Source organism: Centruroides vittatus, unplaced genomic scaffold, assembly GCF_030686945.1.
Source record: "Centruroides vittatus isolate TY-2023 unplaced genomic scaffold, ASM3068694v2 contig_474, whole genome shotgun sequence".
Classification (NCBI taxonomy): Eukaryota; Metazoa; Arthropoda; class Arachnida; order Scorpiones; family Buthidae; genus Centruroides; species Centruroides vittatus.
In genome coordinates this window covers 2,483,350-2,510,527 of record NW_027122266.1, presented here as the reverse complement: position 1 = coordinate 2,510,527, position 27,178 = coordinate 2,483,350, and the positions used below count along the sequence as shown (strand labels likewise).

At 32.5% G+C, this 27,178-nt stretch overlaps 1 protein-coding gene across 1 annotated transcript in view; it reads right to left on the bottom strand.

Annotated features, from left to right (window-relative positions):
- Positions 1-648: 648 nt before the first annotated feature.
- LOC136977720 (arylsulfatase B-like) overlaps positions 649-27,178 on the bottom strand; it is a 29,264-nt gene continuing 2,734 nt past the window's right edge. The window contains exons 2-10 of the mRNA XM_067273271.1: positions 15,061-15,265; positions 14,772-14,931; positions 14,530-14,642; positions 9,827-9,961; positions 8,272-8,394; positions 8,056-8,182; positions 7,636-7,929; positions 3,166-3,611; positions 649-816 (exon numbers count right to left, since the gene is read on the bottom strand). Coding sequence (XP_067129372.1) covers positions 649-816; positions 3,166-3,611; positions 7,636-7,929; positions 8,056-8,182; positions 8,272-8,394; positions 9,827-9,961; positions 14,530-14,642; positions 14,772-14,931; positions 15,061-15,165 — 1,671 coding nt within the window. The 5' untranslated portion in view covers positions 15,166-15,265. The remainder of the gene's footprint in view (positions 817-3,165; positions 3,612-7,635; positions 7,930-8,055; positions 8,183-8,271; positions 8,395-9,826; positions 9,962-14,529; positions 14,643-14,771; positions 14,932-15,060; positions 15,266-27,178) is intronic.

Here is a 27,178-nt window from a genome sequence, read left to right as displayed (position 1 = left end):
AGCGCTATTTGTTGGCGAAAACGAAAAACAGAGCCATTAATTGGACTTATTACATGGCGTAGTTTCCGATTACCGAATAGAGAAGATCTTAGTCAAAAGTCAAAACAAAATATCTTTATTTTCATCTGAAAATAATGAATAGGTAAAAATAAAAATATTTTGTTTGATTTTTGACTAAGATCTTCTCTATTTGGTAATCGGAAACTGCACCAGTGTAATAAAAGGTTCAAGTAGACAAGGATATGAACAGAAATTTATAAGATTAAGGACATAGAGGTAAAAAAATCGTACATTTATGTTTTGCTAACTGATTATTTATTTTAAACTTTACCGCTGAGTGCCGAAAAGATTAAGGCGTTAGTCTATCGTTCTAGACTCAGGAAAATAACACGCAGGAGTTATTCATAGGCGGTCGTCTCGAATATGTCGGGTCCCGTCCCTCTCTATTCGACCGCATCCGTAGTGAATCTGGCAGAACCTACGGCGAGTATAATAATAATAATAATAAACACTGAAAGACGAGAAAAATGAAAACAAAAACATTATTTTAAACCTGAAATATTTATTGATTATCAATTACATAAATTAATGTTAAAGTTTACATTTTATGTTTATAGGAATTTAAAAAGTTTACAAATTTTTTTAAAATTAAATTCTTTTAAAATTATCATTATTGTAACTTAAGCAGGAATCTGCCCAATTTGTCCAAGTGAATTCATGAAGAGCAGGATCAGCATTGGGATCGATAGGTTGATTAATTGGAGGAATTGCACTTGCTTTCCAGAACTTTAATCGCTTCAACATATATTTCACAACCTATAAAAAAAAATTTATTTTAAATTGATGGAAAATGTTTAAAGAATTCATTTTTTAAAAATTATAAACATATTCTTTATAAAAGTTAAGTATTTAAATTTAACTCCTTAAAGAAATTAGAATGTTTAAGACGTTTGTCAATCATTTTTTACATTAATCTTTAAAGAATACGAAATTTAAAAAGTAGGCCTATGTTTTTTAATAGCAGATATATTTTTAATGTGCATCGTATCTTGTGCATTTTACGACTATAAATACTGATATAAAACAAATGAATGATCTAATAAACATATTATTCATAATAATTGTTATCTAAATGTAACAATAGCGAGGTTGAGGCCGAAGTTTTAAACGCGAAAACGTGTACGTCGGACGTTCAGCGCCACTTTTCTGTAAGCCTAGAAGTTTGACAATGGCGTTTGGGATGTCGAGCATGATTCCACTGATTTTCAAACGCCATTGTCAAACTTCTAGTCTTACAGGAAAGCGGCGCTGAACGTCCGACGTACACGTTTTCGCGTTTAAAACTTCGGCCTCATTCTGGCTATTAAAAAAATGTTAACTTTTAATATGATTTTTTTATGTCGACATTTAACTGATGCTGGTCTTGATATAGGTTTATGTTTCATTATAATTTTAAGAGATTTATTTCGTACAATGTTTTAATAAATACAATTTTACTACTAAAAGTTTCTTATTCGTTGAATATCTCATCTCCAGACGCCATTAATAACAACGGTTTTTAGTTGATAAAAGTTAAATTTTCAAGAGATGAAAATAAAGACGAATTCATTCACTGACAAAAGCACAACACAGACGTTTATTTAGTTCTGCACAAGTACCACCGCCATTATACGTTCGCAAATAACATATTTTCGAGGTAAAAAGCATTTGCTATAGTTCTATCTCGAAATAAGTTCAATGTTCACTTTGAACATTGGATTCCGAAATCCCAAAGTGCGATTCAATACCACATGGGATTACAAATCTCCTTCTTTTATTAAAAAGCGTCCCTCTTTCTTTCGCCAAACCTGACGATGCAACTCTTTAAATGTTCGTTTTCGAATCTTCTCTTGAAACGTTCCGTTCTCAAAGAAAGAATAAATGTTCTTGATAAATGAAAACTTTCACAAGATCGCTCTTCGATTCTAGTAACAAGACATTCGTTATTATGATCAACGATTTGCCATATCCAGTAGTGGCTTATAATAAGCACTTTGTAACTACAGCATTCCCAATTAAAGTAAAATCACAGAATAGTGTTTCGATTTTTATTACGAATAATTATATAAATTAATACACGATTAAACTTAACTTTTAACAAAAGCAACGCTGATCGAAACAGCATACGAAATTAAAACGAGCCTTGCTTGCCACGCATCCTTCTGTGACACCGCTGTTAAACAGTGAAGTGTCATCTACATAATTTTCACTTTCACCGGTTAGCGCCATCCAGGGCCACTTAGAAGAAATAATCAAAAGTCGAAATTAATTAATTAATTGTTGAAATTTAAAGAAAGATAACTTTAAAAAGTTAATGTTTTTGAAACGCATCCTCAAATAAAGCAGCAATCTTCGCTATTACAAGTGCTTTTTATCCAGATAAAGCCAGACTTTAAGATTTTTCTTGCTTCATCCATCCGTTTTTGGATAATGTCGGCTTTCCACTCTTGATAAAATACGCTTTATATTGATAAAGTTTAAAATTATTAGATTGTTACTTGCTTTGGCAAAAATCTTGGACGAAGTCAGCATTAGCCGACTAATCCTAGCTTTATCGATTTACGGCCAGAATGCGTAACATATATATATTAATACATTAAAGTGATGTACCAGAACTGTGCATAAGATTAGATAGTACCTGATAAGGATAATATCATTAATTTCGATCACATATAATAATTGCACGAATAATTTAATTAATTCGATGGCCGGATAACCGAGGCAGCTAAAAAGTGAAACTACCGCTTTGGTAAATCTGGGATCAAATCCAGGAATGTTTCATGAGAAGTCTGTACATGATATGCGAGGATTCACTATCTGGCCACTCCATTGTGACCCAAACTGAATCCACTATAGATGTGGAAAACAGATTTTTAGTACCCGCAGAGTTTATTTTATTTTACTCTATTCCTTTTTGCCCTGTGGGCGCGACATATTCGGGATGATCCATCTCGAAAACGTTTTAGAGTTTTTTTCACCCATCCGGAATGATTTCTGGGTCCCCAGGACAGTAAGTTGTACTTTAAGCGTTCGGTCATCCGATTAGTGCCCACGAGATGGAAAAGTTTTTAAAAGTCCATTACTTCAATCAATTAATTTTATGAAATATAAAATAGTTTTTCTTACCTTTGGTTGCACGTTTGCAATATTTTCTAGTTCGCAAGGATCTTGTAATATATCAAATAAGCATGGGGCTAAATTAGGATCACAATTACTGTTATTCCTTTTCGAGTCAGAATAACAGTTATCTCGCAATCTGATGAAAAACTTGTCAGTATTGTAGAGTAATCCTTCCTCTTCAAGAACTTTCCAAGAATATGAGGAGCGAAGTAACTTTTTGTAGTAGGAAGAAAAATAATCATCGTCTCTCCCGGAAGGTCCGTACCACGCATTGTATTCTCCATTAAAATTCGATCCATTTACCAGTTTGTAATTTCGAACTCGAAGAGCCGAAGCGCCGTCGATTGGATCTATGTTAAGTAGAATTTCTTCTCGAGATGTAGGTTTGCCGTAAACTAAAGTCTTCCATTGATTTATTCCATAAATATCCGTCAAATCTCTAACATCCCCACCTGATAAAAAGTAAAACTTAATAAAGTGTATAATCAAACATAAAGGGGAGTCGCGAGAAGTAGCGTGAGGACTTGTGACGTCACGAATCAGACTTGGTAAAGGCATAAGCTACGTTTTTATCTCAAGTAATTATAAAATGTTCAATGTTTATCTTCTAAAAAAACACTTATTAAAGTTCTTTAAATAACATTTTAAAACTCTAACTAAGTAAATAAGAAAAAGATTTACTCTTATAAAGTTAAATTCTGATTATATTCTAGCTGGAAAACAATCAAAATACCATATGAATGTCTTAAAGGTTTTGTGAAATTCCCTTCTAATCCTCTCCGAATATTTCGAGTTTTTCCTTTAATAACTTTTGGTTTTTATCATGTCTTTTAGTCACCCCATTCACTATTATTAATTAAAATGTTTATAGGTACAGATGATTTTAATCCGATAATTTTGTTTAAACCGCCGTTTTCATTTTCGTTTTCGTTTTCAAAAATACGAAGAAGATAGGAAAATTACAAATCTCTAAGACACTGTAACACATTACAAAATAAGAATCCAGGAAAAGTAATTGCACATTATTACAAAATGAACAGAATTAGCGTTCTGGTATATTAACATTTCTGTTGATTCAACACATATTTTAGACACTCTTACTATTGATAACAGTTTAAATTTTTATATTTATGTTAACAATTATAAACTAAGTCCAAGTAAGCTTCCAAAAAATCTGTTAATGTTAAATTCAAAAAATATTTTGTGAAACTGATTCCATACATGCTTGATAATTACAATTTAGACTATCTTCTGTTATCAAAGTTTTAGAATGATAACGTAGAGGAATTATTTGGATGTTACAGGCAATTAAGTTTGTCTAATTATTATATCAGTTACACGCAGTTATTAGAAACTGAAAAAAAAATTAAGAAAAAATCTTCTAGATTCAATAAGTGCAGTCTTTAAAATTTAAAGCATTAACATCGGTTTGTAAGTAGTCTATACTTATTAAGTAATTATTCAAGCTTAAGAACTAATGGAATAAATGCAACACATATTTAGCAGCCTTTATTTCAATTATCTCTTATTGTAAAACTTACAATGTACTGTACAGTATAATATCCAACTACAGAGAACTCTCAAACTATAAATTATAACAATACATATACAGGTTATATTTTTATAACCTGCATATTTATTGTTATAATTTATAATATACCTCAATCAAACATAGAACTATTAATACTTTTTGTTAATTCATCAGGTAATTTGCATTCACTTACACATATGTTTCTGGAAAATAAATAAAATCGAATGTGAAAGAGTGCACGTAAAAGTTGCAATCCCATTATGTTCCGTAACACCATTGTCAAACTTCCAGGCTTACAGGAAAGCGGCACTGAACGTCGGACTACACGTTTTCGCGTTTAAAACTTCGTCCTCAACCTCGCTAATGGTTCATACTTCGAACGTCTATATATCATTATATGTAAATATGCATGTAATTTCAGAGATGAGGAAACCTTCTGTGTTTTGTTTACAATATTTTAGTGTATATTGTTTTATATTTTAATTATCTCAGTTTTATTTTAGTACTTGTATGTTAATGAGACCACACCAGTCCATATAGCTTCTTGTAAAGAAATCACTATTTTATTATACATGTAAGACGTTTACAAGAAGCTGACATTAGCAAACAGTTACAATTAGCGGAACGTTATTTGTTACTAATTTTATCAAAAACAATTAAAATTTATAAAAATTAGGCCCTAGTAACCATGTTTGGTACCATTCCGTATAGCATAGCATTTGCCATTCGTCATTTTTGTTTATATATGCATTTTTTTTTTTCTTACTTCTTTCTTTCTTTCTAGAATATCATTTAACTGGAATTTATATTATGGAATTTATATTAAATTTTCTTTAAAAAAATAAGCTATTATAAACTAAAAATTCTCCTGTCAAGCATGACTGAATACTTACTGGAACTATCTTTTTTTAAAGCTTAAATTTAATTAAGTAAATTTAAAATTACGCCATTTGCCAGAATATTTTAAAATGCAACTTAATGAGGAAAATTTCCCCGCTTACCTTTAAGATTTTTACCTTGAAGCCATTCTTTCCGAAAGGACCGAGAATACTTTGCCCATCTACCCATTTTAATACCAATAATAAATAAATTATAAAACTTATATAAAGTATACTATGTATAAAAACAAAACGAGTAGACATCACACAAGTATTACCGTTCTAGGCGCAAAACAAAGGATGAAATAATTTGTGTAACCAGCCCAAAATGTAGCCAAGTCAAATTTTTGTAGCCCAAAAAGTAGCCAGTGCGCCAAATGCTTTTTTTAAACGCCAAACTGAAAAATAAGTAGCCCAATTTGGCGCAAAGTAGCCAAATCTGGAAACGTAGGCATGCAGTTACAGCAGAGGCAATCGAAGAGCAAGGTAACGTAGTGCCATCTAGTGGGAATGAGGGACGTAAATCTGATTCCTGTTTCTTAGAACTCGGATAACATTTCCGTAGTTCAACCGAAATTCACCAAATTCTGAAAAAATATCAAGAAACTCTCTGGCTTTATACTCCAGAAAATAGCATCCAAAAATGTCAAATTACTTTTTTGCTATTAAGCGTCAAAGGGCGAAAGACAACATTTGAATATATCTTTTTTTAGTCTTATTATATTTTCCAAAATATAATTTATGCACATGCAAGGATTCTACCGAGCATTTTAAAATTAAAATCATCAAAATCTAACGTGGTAGTTGTTTTTAATAATATAGATACGAAAGTGCAAAAGATATTACAAAAGTTTGGGCTTCGCCCAGGCAATTATTGCGAACTTAAAAGATAATACAGTAGAGAGTCGAAAATCGGAATCAATTGGAGACTGGGGTTGTTCCGATTAGTCATTTGTTCCTATTACCCATTATGTACGAAAAAATACATTAACCTGTCCGATGTGACGGCCGGATGGCCGAGCGCTAAAGGTGGCAGCCTACCGCTCTGGGGGACCCGGGATCGAATCCGAACGGGTCGAATAATCCCCAGGAATTTTTCGGGGGGTGGTCCGTTCGGATATGTCGGGCCCCGTCCCTCACCACCCGGTCGCCCCATTGTGGGCCTGGCCGAACCCATAATGAGCCTACTAAAAGAGGCCTTCTTAGTGCCCACCGGGCGGAAAGAGTTAAAAAAAAAAAAAAAAAAAAACCTGTCCGATGTTCAAATTTTTCTCCATTGCGTGTCGCTTCGTGTTGAATTTTTCTCCGTTGCGTGTCGCTTCGCGTTGAATTTTCGTCGATTTTAAGCCTAACGAAAATTTTTATAATAATAATCGAGGCTATTGTATCGTTAAAAATTATTTCTTTATTTTGTACAAACAAAATAAATATATTGAAGAATATAAAAACAGGAAAATTATACTTTAGAAGTAAATCTAGTATCAAAAACGTTCGATTCAGCACGACACAGTCCGACTGAAAATCGTTCCGATTACCGGCGTTCCGATTAACGACTCTCTACTGTAGTTCTGTTGCTAAGAAAATCAAAAATAAGTGTAAGCTTCAAACACTTAAAAGGTAGTTATTCAATTTACGTAGTTTATATTGTAATATTATTTAAACTTCATAATTTGTAATAATCTTAAACTATATCATTGATTTAGAATTTGGTTTATTCAAACTTTGCATAAAATTTGTATGAAGTTTGTTGTAACCATTTGGATTAGATATTAAAATTTTAAAAAGCGTTTGAAATACCAGTCTAAATAATAATTTTTAGTGACACGATTTTTCAAAAATAAGAAAATTTCTTTAAAAACTAAAAACTGATCACTTCGGACGGCAGTTGTGACGTCACATTTTAGTGCTTCCATTTTCTCTGTAGGAAACGTTAGGAGTCTGCTACTAATTTGTGTGTCGCAAAATGCTTCGCGCTACTTTTCGTCACTCCCCGAATCGTTTGATATAACTAATGCAGGATAAATTATTACTTATATCAGATGAAAATTAATAAGTGACTCAGAATACCTGCAACATGATAAAATGTCGGTAACCAATCAGTGATGTGAATTAAGTTCCTTTCAATCCTCGGTTGTTGCTTGAACAGTTTACTCCATATAAGTCCAACTCCTCTCACTCCACCTTCCCATAAAGTTACTTTATTTCCTCTTAAAGGCCAATTTGAACCAACTCCACCTCTCAAACCAGCAGCTTCTCCACCATTATCCGTAGAAATCACAAAAATAGTATTATCTAACATTGAATTATCTTGCAAAGCCTTAAAAACTTGTCCAACTGATTTATCTAATTCTGAAACCATTGCTAAAATAATAACAGATTTTTAAAAATTGTATTACTATGTGTCAACAGTTTAGTTCGTTTGATTAAATCTCTTAGATAACATTCCACATTCAATTTAATATTTTATGCATATTAAAACATATTTACCTGCAAAAGTTCTTCTTTCCGGGTTTTCTATACATGAAAATTTCAAGACTTCACTTTGAGGTGCTTGAAATAAATTATATGAGTTTCCAGTGTGCACAGCATTAGGTGCTAAATACAAAAATAATGGCTAAAACAATAACAAGCGTATGCATTCATATTAATTTTATATTTTACAAAATATAAAAATTAATAACTTAAAATACACAAATTAAAAACCTTTTCTTTTTCGTGATTTTTAATAATATCGATTGCTCGGTCTGTGAATAAATGAGTAGCATAAATTCCTTTATATTCTCTGGCTACTCTTTCGTTATCTCTTAAGGAATCTCCCCAGGCATACTGAAACACAGCAAAAATAAAATGCAGTTAAGTTGACAATAATCTCTTATGTTTACATATCACTATACATTGGTGCCTCATACTTCCAACGACTCTAACTTCGAAAGCTTCAGAGTTCGAACGCTAAATTTAACAAAAATTTGCTTTGGAGTTAGAACGATGCTTCAAGGTTTAAACAGTGAGCAGAGTGAAATAATGCACGTATAGAGATCGGTCAAAAAATAACTCGTCCCAAGATTTTTACATTTTTGGGCTCAGGGAACCTTGAAACGTCGAAGGATGCAAAAAATTCGGGCTTTTTTCTGTATGTATGGATGTTAGTGTGTGTGGGGGGCACGATTTTGTTCATTCTCTTTGAAGCTTAACTCATATGCTTTTTTGTCGAAACACTTAAATTTTGCAGCGTGATTTGTTTATTAGGAGATTGATGCTATTAGAGTTTGTTGATTAAAGGTCCAGGGAGTGGGGAATTAAGGAGGTTTTGCGTATCTCCAGCCTGTCCAAATCTCCCTGAGTCCAATTAGTGATGCCAGTCGTGTATCGAATTACAGGAACTGTCTAGGTGTTAATGGCTTTGATTGTGTTCCTTGTATTTAGCTTTGACCTTAAAATTTTACGGGCACATGCTAGATATTCTGAGCTTATTTTTATTTTTATTTCAGCAAGTAAAAGGTCTGAAGCTTCTAATATTCCGAAGTATTTATAGCTTTTCTTTATTGTTAATCTTCTGATTTGTTTATATTAACATTATATAATATATATAGTACATAAATATATATTTGATATATTGGTTATATGTATTTGGTGTTTTATTCGTTAATTTTTATCAATTTCTTCCTGCAATTTTTTATCGTCGAATGCTTTAGAGCGCTCCGTATGTTTTATATAATAAATACTAAAAAAATAATTTTATCCTTGAGAAAAATTTTAAAAATACAATCCAATATAACCTTTACTTATTAACTATGGCATTGGAGTGTGTGGAATCAAAAAAGTCTAAGAGAAAGGTTGTAATACCGACGATTGAGATGAAAAAAGAAACTTATACAAAACACAAGGAATCTAGAGGCCATGTTTAAGATAACAAAGTCGGCGGTTTGTGACCAGTAAATGAAATTTTCCTTTTACTGGTATTATACAGTATTATACCGTATTTTATTTATTGTTTTCATGTTTTAATTTATTATTAGGGTATTTAGTTGTGTTATTTTTACTTTAAATTGTGTGTATTCGTTGTTTTAAATTTATGAAAATGAGTTAAGTTTTGGGTCTCAGAATGAATTAATCCTTTTATTATTCCTAATGGAAAAAATTGATTCAGACTTCGAACGTTTTGGAGTTTGAACTTCCTCCTGGAATGAGTTATATTCGGAGTACGAGGCACCATTGTATTTAGATTTGTAACTATGGAATTATATAAAATAATAATTGCCTTTAAAGTAGAATTTTTAAACGTTTCATATCTAGTATAGTCGTAATAATCCATTGCTCCTGGCCAAAACCCAAAAAACGAATCGAATCTTCTCCGTGTTGGAGTATATTCTTTTCTGTAAAACCCTAAATGCCACTAAAATGTAATTTTTGATAAAAAAACATAATAATAATCAGTTTTAGGAATATCATAAATATGTCAAAGATAATAAATACTAAAACTTTTTTCTTTGTAAAAAATAAAACAAATACTTATATATTTGCATAAAATGATATCAAGTTATGAGATTCACCCTGCAGCATTCCCGAGAAATTTGCGCGTCAGGTAACTGTAACTGAATGAGTAAATACGATCTGTTATTTGTACAAAAAAAGGAGAAAATTATGTCTAAGTGCAGAATATTGAAGGCTCTCTGTTGGAGGTATATTTGACGCGGTAACTGGAATCATAAGATTGCAATTAAACAATAAGTTAATCAAAGAAAAGGTAAAATAAACTTTTTTCCGGACAAAGAGCTGAATTTCGGGCTGAACCCTTCTATATCATTGATGACAGTCCAAAGATCCAATTGAAGATGAGAGTCTCTCAAGAGAGGTAAATCACTCCTGCGTTTAAATTTATCCACTCCATTTCGAAAGCCTTCATGTAAATAAAAGGTTCGTTTCGTTTTTTATTTACAAGAAGTCTTTTTACTGGCTTACTAATCCAAAAGAGATTATGAAATTATAGATTCCAAAACTTGTCAAGTCTTTCAACAAATTTGTTAGGGTTAATTCCAAGATTATGTGAGATTCTGAATTTTTTAGATAAAATATTCTAGAAAATTAATAGAAAATCTTTTAAAATTAAATATAATACGAGGAGCATTCAAGTTATAACACCTCCGACTTTTTCCTCAGGAATGGAAACAGATAGAAACATGCGGTTTGTTTTAAAATATGCGTGCACTCGTTGTGAATGCATGATAGAGATGGCAGAACTGTACGGCACACAGAACTCTAGCGGTAGCGGCGAGAGTGAGGACTGTTTTTGATACTTAAAATGGCGATATTTTCATTAAAAGAACATTCGTTTTCTCCATTTGATTGGTGCGACACCGATTGAAATTCATCGCCAGTTGAGCGAGACATGTGGTTTTGGAAAAATACACAGGTTTTTTAACATTTGTACTTACTTTTTCATATATTTTTCTTTGTAACCCGACATTGTGTATTGACAAAGTAAAATGAAACAAAGTAATTATGTTCAAACTCTCGAAGATTTTGGCATTATCTTTGATACAGTAATACATTCACAAGTATCACAAACAAATTATCAAAAGTAAGTTTTATAGAATTATAATATCCAATAAAAAATGGATTCTATTTAGAAAAATGAAGTTGATACCGCCATCTACGATGAGATTAGTAGCCTCATTTTATGTACCCCTAGATGTCTAACATTTTTTGGTTTAAAGAATTTTTCTGTAGAATGCGTATTTTTCGAGTTATTCCAGTGGACTGATTAAAATGGACATCCCTGTATAATTTTCAATATCAATTTTGGACATTAAAACAATACGTCGGCGAATACAAATACCATTAAAAATCATTCTTACATTGTCAAGTAAAACTTCATTTCGACACATTTGGTTTGTACCATTTTGGTAGCTTCAGAGCCGTAACTAGGATTTTGGACGCCTATGGCCAAGAATAAAAATGGCGCTTTTTAAATTTTTGTTATTAAAAAAAATGCTATTCTAAAAAAATTATATAATGACATTCAATATATTTTTCAACTATATATACGGTAAATAATTTAAAATATATCTTTATAAAGTAACCTTTTTTTGACTATCATCGATTTCTCTTTGTTACACAGGCAAATGACTCTCAAAATGACTCAAATGATTAAAAATTTACTAACGTCAGGTAGATTTTCAATTAATTTAATTATACCAAGGGCAAAAAGCCATTTTCTTTATATTTATACTGCTGCTTATTAACATTGTTATGAAGTTAATATCACTTTTAAATGTCAATATTAAATAAATATTAACCCTTTATTGGCATGTTACTGGTAACAAAACAAAAATAATAATTACTTAGTAATAAACATAAAAAATAAAAAGTTTATTATTAACTATCAGATCGTTTGACTTGAATAACAATCACAAAATACACTTAAACAAGATGAACTTTTCTCAGCCTTCAGATTTGCAAATTCATCTATAAACGTCTTCAAAATCAGTTTCGTTAAAAATACCATTTTCTATAGATAATAAATTTAAACTTACTCAAGTGTCTTGGGACATTGTAGAACGTAAATAGTTCTTAATGATTTTTAATTTACCGAAAACTTCTCTCACATTAAGCAACAGTCACGAGCAGAGTAAGCATTATCCTTAATGCAAAACTGATGTCTGGATAAGACTCACAGAGATCTCACACTTGACGATTCCTTCTAATATTTGTAAATGGTGTAAAAATATCAAATTTTTAAATATTATTTTGCCTGACTTTCAAAGCATGAAAATTGCACTATATACAATGCAACAGTCGGCTGCAGCTTTTTAAATCTTCTAATGGCATCGGTAACCAAATTTTTTCCATTTAAAAAATCAAAAATCGATTTATATTGAACGATATTTTTAAATCGATCACCTAGTTGGGATATAATATTATCAACAAATTCATAAAACAAATGTTTTAATTCATCCTGACTTGAAAGTATAGTTCCTTCTTCTGTTTCTCCAGGTAACAGTTTTCTTTTGCGTTTTCACTTCATCTTGGGTATTGAATCAATTCCCAGACTTTTCACATTTTTGTTTGAATTCGTACAAGATAATATCATACCGATTATTTCTAAACTGTCGAGAAAAAAGATACTAGTCCATTTAATAATTCAGAAGAGCGAAAAATGTCTGTGATTTATTCTGTAACTGGTTATTTACAACATTTATTTGGCTAAAATATTTTCCCACATAATTATCATAAAAATAAAATTGTATGATTCAATATGTCTAATAATAATTCTAGCTGTAGCGACACCATCTCCAAATGAAGAATATTCCGATATTTCTTTAAGGACTTCTATAACTTCGTTAATTTGCTGCGTGCACTCCAATTAAATTAAGCAAATGTACGGCACAAGGAACATATTTATGCGTGCAATTATATCAATATATTCCGGCCATGTTTGCTCCGTTATTGAATCCTTGTCCTCTTATGTTTTTAAAATCTAAACCATCATTTTCGAACTTATCCAAAACTTCAATTGCAAGTCCTTGTTCTGTTTTACATTTTGATAGTACAAAATCAACAAATCTCTCTTCGATACTTACCACTGTCATTTTCAATTTTGTTATATCTGATAATCTGGCATACTTGTTCTTTATGAGATATATCAAGGAGTACTATCAATTATTATGCTAAAATACCTTGCTGTCTCTTATATATATATATAATTTTGTGTTCGAACTTTAAATGCTAGTAAAAGAAATAAATGTCGTTATTGGATTTTTGGACGTTAAGACACTGATACTTGGCCTTTTGTATTCTGTTCATGAATTAGTGCCAATGCACCATGCAACGTAAACATGCCGAAGCCTATGCGTAACAAATATATCAATGAAATGAAGTACGGTGCAGGTTCGTTAATCTTATTAGCAAAGAGTATTCTACGGAAGGTAAAACTATTGATTGATAAAAATAGAGTAACCATATACATTATTGTATATATTTCAAAAAAACTTGTTTATAATTGTTTAACGAAAAGTGAAATAATATAAAATTTTCCTTTTACTATAACAAGTAAAATTTGTTAATAAGAAGGAAAGAGGAAAATAAGAAGACCGAAAGAGGCGTAGGGAAGAAGAACTTGAATCATGAGGAGACTTAGAGAGAGGAGAAGAAGCCCATTGATAGGAAAAAAATGGAAGGAAGACGCACATTAAAGAAGAGAAACGGCCCGACCCTCATATAAACATGGAAAAAAGGCGAGGAAAAAAGAGAAAGAATTTATATATTTCAATAACAATAAAAATGGCGGTTTATTTTTGAAATATATGTTCGTAGAAATTACAGATCATAAATACTATATAAATATAAAAGTTTTGCTTTGTATTATTAATTTCAAATACATATTATTCTAAAAACCTTTTCGTTGGCGCCTTTATTAAATCGGCGCCTATATGCAGGGCCCACATTGGCCATACGCTAGTTTACGTTCTGGTAGCTTTTCCTGTTAGATTTTTTAAAATTATATGATTATATAGAAAGTTCCAAATACAAATAAACAAACTCAATTACAACGGATATAGAATGTAGCAAACAACAAAGCTAGAGTAATACTAGTCTCTATAGAAGACATATCTAGCTATGTAGTAAATATATAATGAATACGGATAATTTTCACGTAAAACAGTTTGAATGTTTAAAAGATTTGCTGCGACTTTGTAATTGAGGAAAAACACTGTGATTTGGAAAATTGTTTAAATTAAAAACTAATCGTCGCATCAAAATTTAAATTTTTGCGTAGAATTTGATTTGATATTTACAAATTTAATGAAACATAAATTTATTTATGAAAGAGTAAATTTCACTTATAATTCAAATCGCACAAAAATGAATATGCCTGCAATTTTTATGAAACACTCTATTTGCATTTCAAGTTATATAAAATGGTAGTTAATATTTTCATGCATATTACTCATTAAAACAAACCTTTCCGATGCCGTGACTTCGATAACCAAATTTTTTCAAATATTGAGGTAAAGTTTTCACATCTAACGGCAATCCACTTGGCTCAGCAGTGCGAATAACAAGATGCTGAAGACCTGAATTGTTTTCATATCGATAAATTCATTAATTCTGTTTGTGAAAATTCTAAAATATATATTTTAACAATAAAAACTTATTGATATGTTTAAATATTGATGATTGAAACGTATTTATATAAACTTTACCTAAATGTATTGGATGTTTTCCAGTAAGTAGCGCAGCTCTTGAAGGGGTGCACAGGGGTTGAACATAATAATTATCTAAGACTATTGAATTAGCAGCCAAAACGTCAATATTCGGAGTCGGTATTTGTAAAGAGCCATGAAAACTTACGTCGTTCCATCCCTATTCATAATATTATCGTTATATAATACTATATATATGTACAGTACATATATAAAATATGATAATAATAATTAAATTCAAATTTCTTTTTGTCAACATAACTAATTCTTAATTGATGGAAATACTTACAAGGTCATCGACCAAATAAAAGATAATGTGAGGCGGTTTTCCTTGGATGCAGGAGAGATGACTAAATAGAATTATGCAGAAGCTCCATTTCATTTCGAATACCATTGGCAGCCAAAGATTTAATCGTTTAGCTTCGAATGAATGCAAGTGTGAAAATGTGAACGTTCGGTTGATAAGGTATGCAAAAATGTTTTCCGCCTTGTTCCTCTAGTTTGAACAGATAATAATTGTTTTAATATCTTATTAAAGATGATGTAAAATAAAAATCGTATTCATATATAGTTGTTATAATTAAACATATACATTCAGTCCGTTATATCTGTGTTATAACTTTTTGCTACTTTATTAAAAATTGAAAGAAAACAACGCGTTATTTTGTTCAAAACATATGTGAGTAAAAGGAAATAATATTCCATTACTGTTAAATTCCAGTTCGGTTACGAATCATTTCTTTGTAATACAGTATGTCCCGTACCTAATTAACAGTAATTAACAAATTATATTTTATAGGATTAGTTTTTTACATGAATTCTTTAAAATTCTTCCTGCCAGTAGTTATTTAACAGATAAATAGATACCTTTTGGAGATTCGAGGAGCTGATTTAGTAAAGATTAGGGGAGGACAGGAGCAACTTCGTTAAGAATAATTTTTTGTGTAATAAAGACTGCTTTAAACTGAAATAAAAGCGTTGTTTATTGTCTACCAGAATGTAACCTTACCATAAAACTGGTTAAAATCAGTTTGTAAATAAAAATAATCATAATAATAATAACTTTATAAAAAGATAGCAATTGCAGAATTTGCCCCCCATGCCAGGGCAACCTCTGAAACAGTAATGGGGCAAGACGGCAGTTATATAAATTGTGTTATTAACAATGTATAAGTTGGAATTCACTATTAAACAAAGAGATACAAGTCCAAAAACTTATTTCAATATTATAACAACGAAATACAAGTTCAAAGGCATATTTAAGTAAAGAAAACGCAAACAAAAATTAATTACAAAAAAAATCAAACAGACAATAAATGAAAGCATCCTAATGCAAGATAAAAGCAGTATAAATGAATTAGTGAACTCAAACAAACAGTAAAAATGAAAGATGCTTAACAGCAAATTGTTTATGCCCTACACATATCGCAAATAAATTGAACCAACTCATTTTACACATCTGTACAGCCACATGAGCCCACAGTTCACACTTGCAGCACATAATCCACTTTTCCTGAGTTGTTCTGTACTGTTCATTGCAATATATGCAATAAGTATTTTCATTGTCATTTTCCGGTTCTGTAGGACTTTTCTGCCCCTTTCCTTTAGTGAACTTCGAATCCTATTTCTCCAAATCCATTGCCCTTCTGCAAGTTCCTGATTTAACTTTAGCCTTGGCTTCTAGTGTGGCTTTGTATGGGGATCCAGTTATTCTTCTGCTTGTTTTGTTTGCGGCCAAATCAAACCGTGCCAAAACACGATCAGGAACAAGATCGGCAACACTGCCGAAGATGCTCCAATAGTCATGATTTAGAAACATTAAGGGAACCCTGAGAATAGGGTATTGTGAAAGTTCGAACCCATCGGAAGTAAGCCGGTAATGATATATCCTTTTTTCGCGTGGTACCCACGAAAAAAATATGAATCAAAAGGAAAAAGGATATGAATCCAAAGGAACAAATCGAATCAGAAGGAACAACCGGCGAAAATGCTGGTTGGTGAAACTGGTGACGTGACCGGACGATAAAAAGGCGACGAGAGAGGAAGAGGAGGTTCGGTTACGTAGTGTCGATGAGACAGAGTGTGTGCGTCCCAAAATTGAGGCGGAACCCGCCCGAACGAAAGGCATACCTTGCCGAGGATACCTTGACCTAGAGGAAAGACCGACCCGGATCACGAGGTATGACCCAAAGTCGTGTAAACTCTCCCTCCGCGGTTCCGAACTCAGGCGACAGTCGCTCGCCTCTTTTGTAATCGTAATGTTATTTTTAATAAATCGTTGTTATTGTTTTATCGGGCATGTCCTTTATTCGAATATTATCATCCGCCGCTCTACCGTCGAACCCATTCACTTCCTCCACTCGCGTAACGCGTAACTCATCCGAACCGTCATCTTGACGTGGGCAGGTCTAACGGACTTGTTAGCCGAAAAAAGGAGGAACGAGACTTCGTCCGCCTCCCAGCACCCACAGTATTAAGCCATGATCTGGCCACGTGAATAAGTTAATGTTTTTATCCTTCTTAACAGGAAAAATAACTTTCGTTAATATGAAATTATAACAAAACATGCCAATTCTATATAAGTGAAAGCAAAATATTATAAGAAATTGAATGAAACAGACAACTTATTTGATATTTCAACTGTGCTTGTCGGAGAACAACACAGACACCACACTCACACAAGCCGTCATTAAAACTCAACTGTCTAGTCTCTAAAGAGAGTCGCCCTTTATTTTGTTTCAAAGAAAATTTAATTGACGAACTTGGCCCGTATGCCGAAGTTACCCCGTCCTCCCCTAACTCATTATGAACTTGTTCAACATTATTATACTATGAAAGTAGGAAGATACTGTACCTAATTACTGTAGCAATCACTCTTTAGATTAGTAAGAGACCACAAATGAAAATTGACAAACCATTTATGGCAGCTTTCATTGCCAGACCAGGTAAAAAGTGAAAATTGCTAAATCCATTTGTGCCCAACCATCTGACATTAAATTGTACAGTATATAGGTTATCTAGGAGATAAATTTGTAATCCAATTCTCTATTCTAGTTTTCGTAAATGGAAGACGACAAACTTAAGGATTACTGCATTGGCTGCCTAACAAGCTTCACTTGGATCAGGCAGCCATTGATAACTCGTTAAGAAATATAAAAATTATTTATTATAAATGTCATTGATGTGTCAGTTGTCAAACAGCAATATTCAAAATTCGTGGCGACAAGCGTAAAATAATTAAATAAAAAATTTAGCCAAAATAGCACTAGGACAACAGGGGCTTTACTTTTTAGAAAATTATGGTGTGCACCCCATACTTGCTTAGGTGATATCGTAATTTTTTAGGCTTATTGCAACAGTAATTACAAAAACACCTTACATTAAAATACAATATATTTTTATATTAAATTTTCCTTTGTAATAGCAAATTAATTATCGTCAATGCTAATTATGCAGTAATATTACATAAGTAGCGGATTACCTATAGAAAACCCCGAAAATTTTCTCTGGGTTCCTGGGTCTATCACGGATATGTGCGATCCTAATCTGTATCATCCCGCTGCCTCTAAAAGTCATTAAATCTCTCAGATAGTCAAACACCATACTTACAGCTTTACAATTAAATCCTTATTGATGACGGTACATAGAAGTTATATCTAGGCTCATTAGTTTATGTTCGGCAGAATTCTCCCTTTTGTAATCTTGATATTAAATATCAACATTTTTACGGTAATTCTGAATTTGATATAACCTGTAATAACTTTTTAATAAACGTCTAGTTATATACAATGTAAATCGAAAGTCTATAATTGGTCTACATTTGTTTTGTTTATGAGTTTTAATTCGGACTGTTTAATTTGGAAATTCTTACGTTTTCCTTTGGAAGTATCTCTTTACTTGATATGGCATGATATAAACCTTCTTTAACCAAGTTCTTTAACTTCTTGGTTAATGCTCGTTGTATTCCTATGAATGGGTCATTCCAATTTTTCAAAATTTTTTCGATACAATTTCTTGTTTCTTAATTTCTAATTCGTGTAAATCTATAATAACTATTTGATTTGACTTATCAACTTTTAATAGGCATAAATTATATTTTTTTATAAATTTATTAATTCTATTGTATTTACCTGTAAATATCTTGCTTACGATCCGAAATGACCCGTTCTTGATATTAAGCTTTTTAAATCTTCACACAAGAGAAGTCTGCCGAACATAAACAATGCCTAGATATAACTCTATGTACCGTCCATCAATAAGGATATGATTGTGAAAAGCTTATGTAAGTATGGTGTTTCTGACTATCTGAGAAATTTAATCACTTTTACATTAGATAATAAATTATTTTACAGTAAATAAAAATTTTTATCGTCAAACGATGGCATTTCTATGGGTTCCGTAATAGGGCCAAAATTAGCTGAGATCTATATGTTGATGTGGACAAGGTTTTATCAACGTTGAACGGTATAAAGTTTTTTGCGAGGTACGTCGACGATATTTTGATCATATATAATAGTGCTGTAACAACACATTTGCAAATTTTGGAACAAGCTAACAAAATCAACTTAAATATTAGATTTACTCAAGAGCATGAATTAAATAATCAGTTAAATTATTTAGATATAACAATTAAACGATTTGACGATCATTTGGAATATTGTAAATTTGAAAAACTGTGTAATACGAAGAAAGTAATCAATTTTAAATCATATTGTCCTTTAAACCAAAAATATAATGTATATTTAATGGAAATAACAAAGATTTTTTCTAGAATAACAAATATAGATCAAAGAGAAAAAGAAATCGAAGATACACATAAGAAATATATCCTAAATGGATACCCAAAAAGATTGCTAAATGACTGGTACAACCGATTTTTAAGAAATAGATTTAAAGTTAAACAACGTCAAGAAATAAAGCAGTATGTATCCTTCCCGTACATAAAAGGTATTTATGAGAAATATAATAAATTTTTTAATCAAAAATTAATTAGATTGGCTCCATCCCAAAATAACAGGTTATCAAAATATGATGATTATAAGAAGCACTAATAAAAAAGATTTATTAGAAGAAGAAGGCGTCGTTTATAGAATAGAATGCACATGTAACAACCCCAGTTTTTACATCGGTGAAACGAAACGAAGACTGAAGATCAGACTGTCAGAACACTTGGCTGCTGTAAGGTTAAAAATTAGTAATTCTCCTATCTTCCAACACTGTAATATTAATAATTGTCAGATCAATACTAATAAGTTAAAAATTGTCTTTAGGGAAAAAAACAATGTAAAACGGAAAGTAAAGGAACATTTTGCTATCGTTATGCAAAACAACAATGTAAATTTGAATACGGGAATGCTAACAGCGGAATGCTGGGAATTTTTTGTGAACTATATAAGTGGTTTCTCCTAACAAGTTATTGTCGGAATATGGACTGTGTACAGTCAAACCTACTGAAGAGGCCTTTCATAAGAGGCGAAATGCATTTGGGAAGTTTGTTAAAGTAAATAAAAAGTTTTTTCTCTGCAAGTTGATTTCTTTTACCTTTTAAACTGTAATCTTTTTATTCATTGTTAACACAATGTTTTAGAAAATTTTTTAGTTATACAATATCATAAGTCAGAACTGGAAGAAAAATATAATTTTTTCGTTATACTTTAAGATTAAAAAGTAAGAAGAATAGAAAGTCTGACTCCATCCATCGTTTTTTACAATTATTTTGGAATAAATATTGCTACTCTAGACCTCAAAGACTTCAGTCATCATTTTGAGATCCGGATGGCCGAGACTGTCTGCTACCATTCAAAGAACCGAAAAAACCCCTGGGAATATTTCATCTGCCACTGTGCCTAATGTAAATAGCATATTTATCACAATAAATTTTTGACAAAACACAAATTAAAAAATGTTGTGATTGTATACAGGGGCGGATCTAGGATTTTTGTGGCCTAAGACTTATTGAAGTCCGATAGGGTCCCATTTGTACAAACCTAACCTAACGTATTAACTATAACCGAGCGCTCAATGTGTCAGACTACCGCTCTCTAGGAAACCGGGATCGAATCGGACGGATCGAAAAAATCCCCTGGAATTTCTGGGAGTGGTCCGTCCGGATATGTCGGGCCCGTCCCTTACCACCCAGTCGGTCCATTGGGCTGGCCGGGGTGTGAGGGACTTACTAAGAGGCCTCTTAGTACCCACAGGGAGCAAAGAGTTAAAAAACCTAACTATTTTTACTACACATAAGTGCTCATTGTTAATGAAAAAGTATAAAAAAATTTATGATAATTCAATTTTTGTGGGCCCAGGGCTTAAGCCCTATTATGTCTATGTAGATCCGTCCCTGGATTGTATAATACTTTGTTGTTAGAATCAAAAAAAGTTTTTAAAAATTTAATTTTTTAACATCAAAAATTAATTAAATTTACCTCTTCTTATATAAAGATTTCGTCATTTCATATAAATATTAGCCAAAAGAAAAATAATGGAAATGCTCTTTCGCTTATAATGTGATTATCATCACGTTGGTAATTGTGAGAGCTGAACTTAAAGAACAATTTAGTATAGGGCAAAATTTGGGAAAAATTTATATTTTAAATTATTATTCGGTTCTTGTTGTTCAACCCAAGATAATTGTTGCTTCCAAAAAATTATTGATTCACCCTGCGATTAAACTGTTTCCCACGGACTTAGTTCTTTGTTAAAAGTGACACATCAAACGTGTCACACGGAACCAACGAGTGAAAACTCGATTATTGGTCCAAGCCACTAAAACTCTGAGTGAAGTAATGGGAAACCCAGGAGAGACTCCTTAAAAAAGGAGGAGCGATGACGATCGGGGCTTTTTCGTCATCGATCGTAAAACTTTTCTGTGCGTGTGTCGCATCTCACATCTGCCGCTCCTTAACCCTAAATCTGGATTAACATTCGAACTCAATCTGGCTAGCACCGAACTCAACTCTAATTGGTGTGTGTGTTTCAAACTGCCGATCCAGCCGTCGCCAATCGCCGCTCGCTAAAACAAAACGATAAACCATAAAGATTTCCCCGACAGTCATCGAGGTTTCCATCGAACGAGCATCGATACGCCAGAGGATCAAGTGTTAAGGTATTTATCGTCCCGCGAACGAATGTGAGCTCTCTCTCTCGGTCAGGGTTACGATTTTTATTCCTAAGGTTTACCCTTCTACATCTTCTATATGTCATATTATTAGCATTCGCTAAAGCATCTAAGCATCTGTATATAGCTTGTAAAAAGATAGTATCGATTAATAAACGGGTATTTTTTTAAATGATAACTTGTGGAGTGTACTTCTTCCGGGTCTTCCGCCTCCATTCCGTGTCCGAAAGCCTACGACGCAACCGCTCGCGCGAAAACTAACGCGTAACGCATTCGAAATTTCCGTGTCCATGAAGACAGCGTGGTGTCATCCAACAAGGCATCGAAGAGGTGCCGACCCTAGCGTCACATCTGCTTACGTCTGTACAACTAAGGACTAAATTGTTAATTGTTAATGTATGAAAATTTATTTTTGTTTTTGGTTACTATTTAGTAGGATATTTTACCTTTAAATATACAGGCCTGTCCAAAAAGTGTACTCACTATCATCCAATATCACTTCAACTATCACTTCCAATATTCCGCAAAACCAGCGACAATTGATCAGTTAAAAGAAGAAATTGAAAGCAATGTCTCTCAATCCAAATAAAATGTTCCGCATGTTGTCGAATTCATTGGTTCGCGTTATCAGCTGTGTTTGGAAAATGATAGAAACCATCTGAACATTAGCGAACACGAGAATGAGTAAAATAGGCTAGAGAAAAAACTAATTTTCTAATGCCATTAATTTTTTCAAATTTAACTTATTAGACATATATTTTCAATAAACACCTACATCAAAACTTAATATATTAATATGGTTAGTCAAAGAGTGAGTATATTTTTTGGGACACCCTGTATTATTATTTTATTTATGTTATACTGTATTCATATAATTTAATAATTAATGTATGTTAATTATATTACACAACAACTATTGTAAGTTTACGGTATTTCACAATTATGTATTTTAATGTAAATTAATGTAAAACATGTTAATATAAATCAATGTTGCAAAAATGTATTGAATTTGCATCCCGCGCCTGCTTTGCAATTACTTTTGCAGTCAATTTTTGTTAACTTCATCAGTTAGAACAGTGGTTCTTAACCGGTGGTCCGTGACCTACTGGTGTTCCCTGAAACACTGCGAAGTGGTCCGTGAAGTCATCCTAAAATTATTAAATAAGGACGATTCTGTCAGTTCAAAATTTCAAATACATTTTGCTTATTTAGTGGATTTTTTGCACAACTAAATATATTGAACTTCAACTGCAAGGTTAGGAAATATGAAATTGGAAGGCACTAGCAATGTATTTGCATTTGAAGATAAATCAGTGCGTTTATCGTGCTAAAATCGGACCTATATCAGCAAAGTTGAAAGAAGAGAATTTTTCGTTTGAATACATTGAACGCTATTATTGAACAGACAGTGTGCTGAGATGCCCACCAATGGCCGAGCGGTTCTGTTCTAAACGCTGGGAGTTTGGTCACGGTTCCCGCCTGCGTTCGACAGGTGGCACTGGAGTTTTCGGGTTTTCCACTTTGTACACTGAATAGGGCAGTTTCCTTTAAAAAGAACTCCAGGAAGGCATTATTCCCACGCGTAACATCGCGTTTCAGAGATGGCAACGGGAAACCTCTCTGGTTTACTTTCCTAGTAAATACCTTGGGCGTTATTAACCTTTTGCGCCAGGTGTCGCCGTTCCGTAACGGATATAGAAGCACAGAAAGAAGTGTGTTAGAATTAATGAACAAATACAAAAGAATATTACATCCATTTGCAAAACTTGAAAAATGAATCAATCGCTTATTTTCCTGACTGCAAGGACAAAGGTATTCGGAAACTGATCCGCAATCCTTTCATAGTCACTATTCTGAGTGCCGGATGAAACACAAGAAAGTTAATGAAATGCACACACTAGTAACTGCAAGATACTTTTGAGACAGAATTAATCTTGAAGATTTTTGGAGCCAAAAAGCTATTGCTTCCTCTAAAATTCGAGAAATCGCTTTACGGTACCTAACTTTATTTTCAACCACATATTTATGCGAGCAAGGATTCTCAGTGCTTTTGATAATTAAAAATAAACATCGAAATCAGTTGGATGCCAGTGCCGACATGCGTTTGGCTTTGAGTAGCACTGAACAAACAATCCAGCAGTTGGTAAACACTATGCAGTTACAAAAATTGCACTAAAATAATATAATTAATCTAACATTTCGCAAATAATATAATACTCTTGGTTCCGAATAATTTTGTACGTGTTTAACTTATAGAACAACCTTATAAGCACTTATATTACTGCCAAACAGCTCGTGGTCCATGGCAAGAGAAAAATTTTGATAAATGATCCCTTATCACTAAAAGGTTAAGAACCACTGATTTAAAAGAACATTTTATAATTTTAATTATTATAAAATGATTTTAAAAAAAACTTAATTCGAGGTACGATGGTTTATAAAAAAATTTTAAATGCCAGTAACAAATAAAATAAATCGACCTCTACTCAAGATATGACACACGGACTCTCTTTATCTCCCTATCCGTCGACCTTTAACCGCCAAAATTTAATAGCATCAATCCAAACTTCCTGCAAAATTTCAGAAATTTTCGACGAAAAACACAGGAATTATTAAGCTTCAAAAGGTTGAACAAAATCGGGCTCCCTCCACACAAACAGACACTAACATCCATACATACTGAAAAACTCTTCGAATTTTTTCTGCATTTCTCGACGTTTAAAGGTTTTCTGAGTCCAAAAATGTAAAAAATCTTGTGGGGTCATTTTTCACAGGGCCACAAAATAAAAATTATCATCCAAAATGATTTCTTTACATAGACCAGAGATGGCAAACTTTTTGCGTCCATGTGTCATGTGGTAAACATACTTATGTTTAAAAATGTTTATGCACTTCGAGATTTGACTTCGAATAAAGATATTCAAAGAAATTAAATGAATGTGATTTAAGTAGCATAAATATAGAGAAGCTGATTTTAAAAAAAATGATCAGGTGATAAATGAAAAGGATGATTTAAAAAGGACAGGTGATAAACCGAAACTGCATATATTACGTGCCAGATATCTCCCGACGTGCCGCAGTTTGCCATCCTTCGTATAGACGAAATAAGTGTAATGTACACAAATGCTCCGGTATCCAGTGAATAAACACCATCACAAGCGAGGCATTAAAGTTTGCATGATGCAAGACTGCTAAACACAATATTTTCTAAACTTGTATCCTCACAAAAAGATAGAAGGATATGAAGAGAAAAAGAAATAAAAGGATTAGGTTATGTGGTAGTGAAAATACTATTGTAAATGGGAAATTTAAATAAAGGTTTTAATATAGGCCTACTAGTGAAAAACTTTTACACAAGCATATGACTGGTGGAGAATTTTCATAAACATAGCATCCACTTGATTTGAATAATAAGAAATAGAAAAAAAAATTCTCACTACTAGTTAAGCAACACTTCGATGAAGGAGAAAGTAAATACTTGTAAGGAATGAACTGTTAATAGTGAGATACAAAGAAAAGAATCCCAAAAGCAGACAGTTTTACTGCTTTCAACAGACTGTAGGATTTAATAATATAAAAAAAAATATAATACATTACAAAGTTAAAAACTTTGTGTCTTGTCCTTCTTTTCGCCGTATTACACCATCAGCAGTCCTCAAGTCCTCACAGTCCCTGCCACAATAAAAATATGTAATATTTTTATTGTGGCAACAACACCAGAGGACGCTTTTACCTACTCTGCATTTTCTCACGGAGGCAGTAGCCTCTAAAGAAAGGTCGTCTCCGAGGGACTGTGAGGACTGCTGATGGTGTAATACGGCGAAAAGAAGGACAAGACACAAAGTTTTTAACTTTGTAATGTCGTATTATATTTTTTTATATTATTAAATGTAATAACGCCGGCCATGTTTTTTGTAAATAATTTTTACTTAGACTGTAGGATATTGTAATATAGTGGGTGATCGGTTAACGAACAAATCGTATAACGAACACCTCACAGAACAAACACAAGAAGTGACGAAATAATGAATACCGATTGGTCTTCCCTTGTCTTCAAGCAATAATTCGAAACTTTTCGGAGCGCAGGAGACGTCGACATACTACTCGTTAAGTATTGCGTGGGTTTTCGAAAGGTGGGAGTATAATAGCAAAGTAGAAAGTGGGCAAAAGATGTCTGATGTTTGATGTTGCTGGACAGTATGGCTTGAACAGGTTTACAGTAGGCCGCAGTTCAATCTTATCCAAGAAAGTTATAGTATAATCAAGAAGACTCAAGCAGCTAAAGGAGTAACAAAAATTACATCTGAGAAATTAAGAACATTGAAGAGCTTATAATGGATCATGAAACTGATCTGACGACAGAAAAACGCCAAGAACTCTTGAATGAAGAACGCCAAGAAACTCGGCGAGATATGCTTTCTTCTGAAAAAGAAGATTAATGCTATTAAACATCTTTTAAAGAAGTGGGAAGATGTCAGAACAACGTCTTAGAATGGCATCCGAACCAGGTTGAGGTTAATAGGCTCAGGGATCTCTACAATTACAATGCTATTAATTAATTCTGAAAATTCCTGAATAAGAGAGAAAAGCAATCGACACCGGACAGATTGTTTAACCCCCACAAACGGGAAAAACATGACTAATAAAAATGCAAGACTGTGCATATATGTATTTTTATTATTACATATAAATAAACGTAGTAAGAAAGTATATATTTCTGTATTTTTTGGGGTCTCCAGAACGAGTTAATCAAATTCCCATAAAAACCTATGGTAAATCGATAATCGGTTAACGAACAATTCGGATAGCGAACAGTCTTGAAACGGATTATGTTCGTTAACCGATCACCCACTGTACTATTAATCGATATAGACGTGGAAGACAACAATCTAAAATAAAACTTAAAATTGCAGATCTATTCAGTAAAAATACGGAAAGAATAGACACATTCGATATGATGCTCTTAACATGTAGTGACGAAAGAGAAACAAAGAAATACTGGAAAAATGTCACTTTTTCAATTATATGAAAAATGTTGCTAAATGCAAATACTGTATTTTATGTACAAAGATAAACTGTAAAAACCATATATACAAACTTTCATTCATAAAAGACATTCTACATCCATTCATCACTCAGGACACTGATGAATAAATGCAGAAACAAACGTAATTAATATCAACAACATCTAGGCCTACATAAGTGCTCAATCAGCATCATCAGTAATACAAAAAAGAGTGTAGATCCCCCTATAACACGGTAGATACGTTCCGTGTTATATGAATCCGTG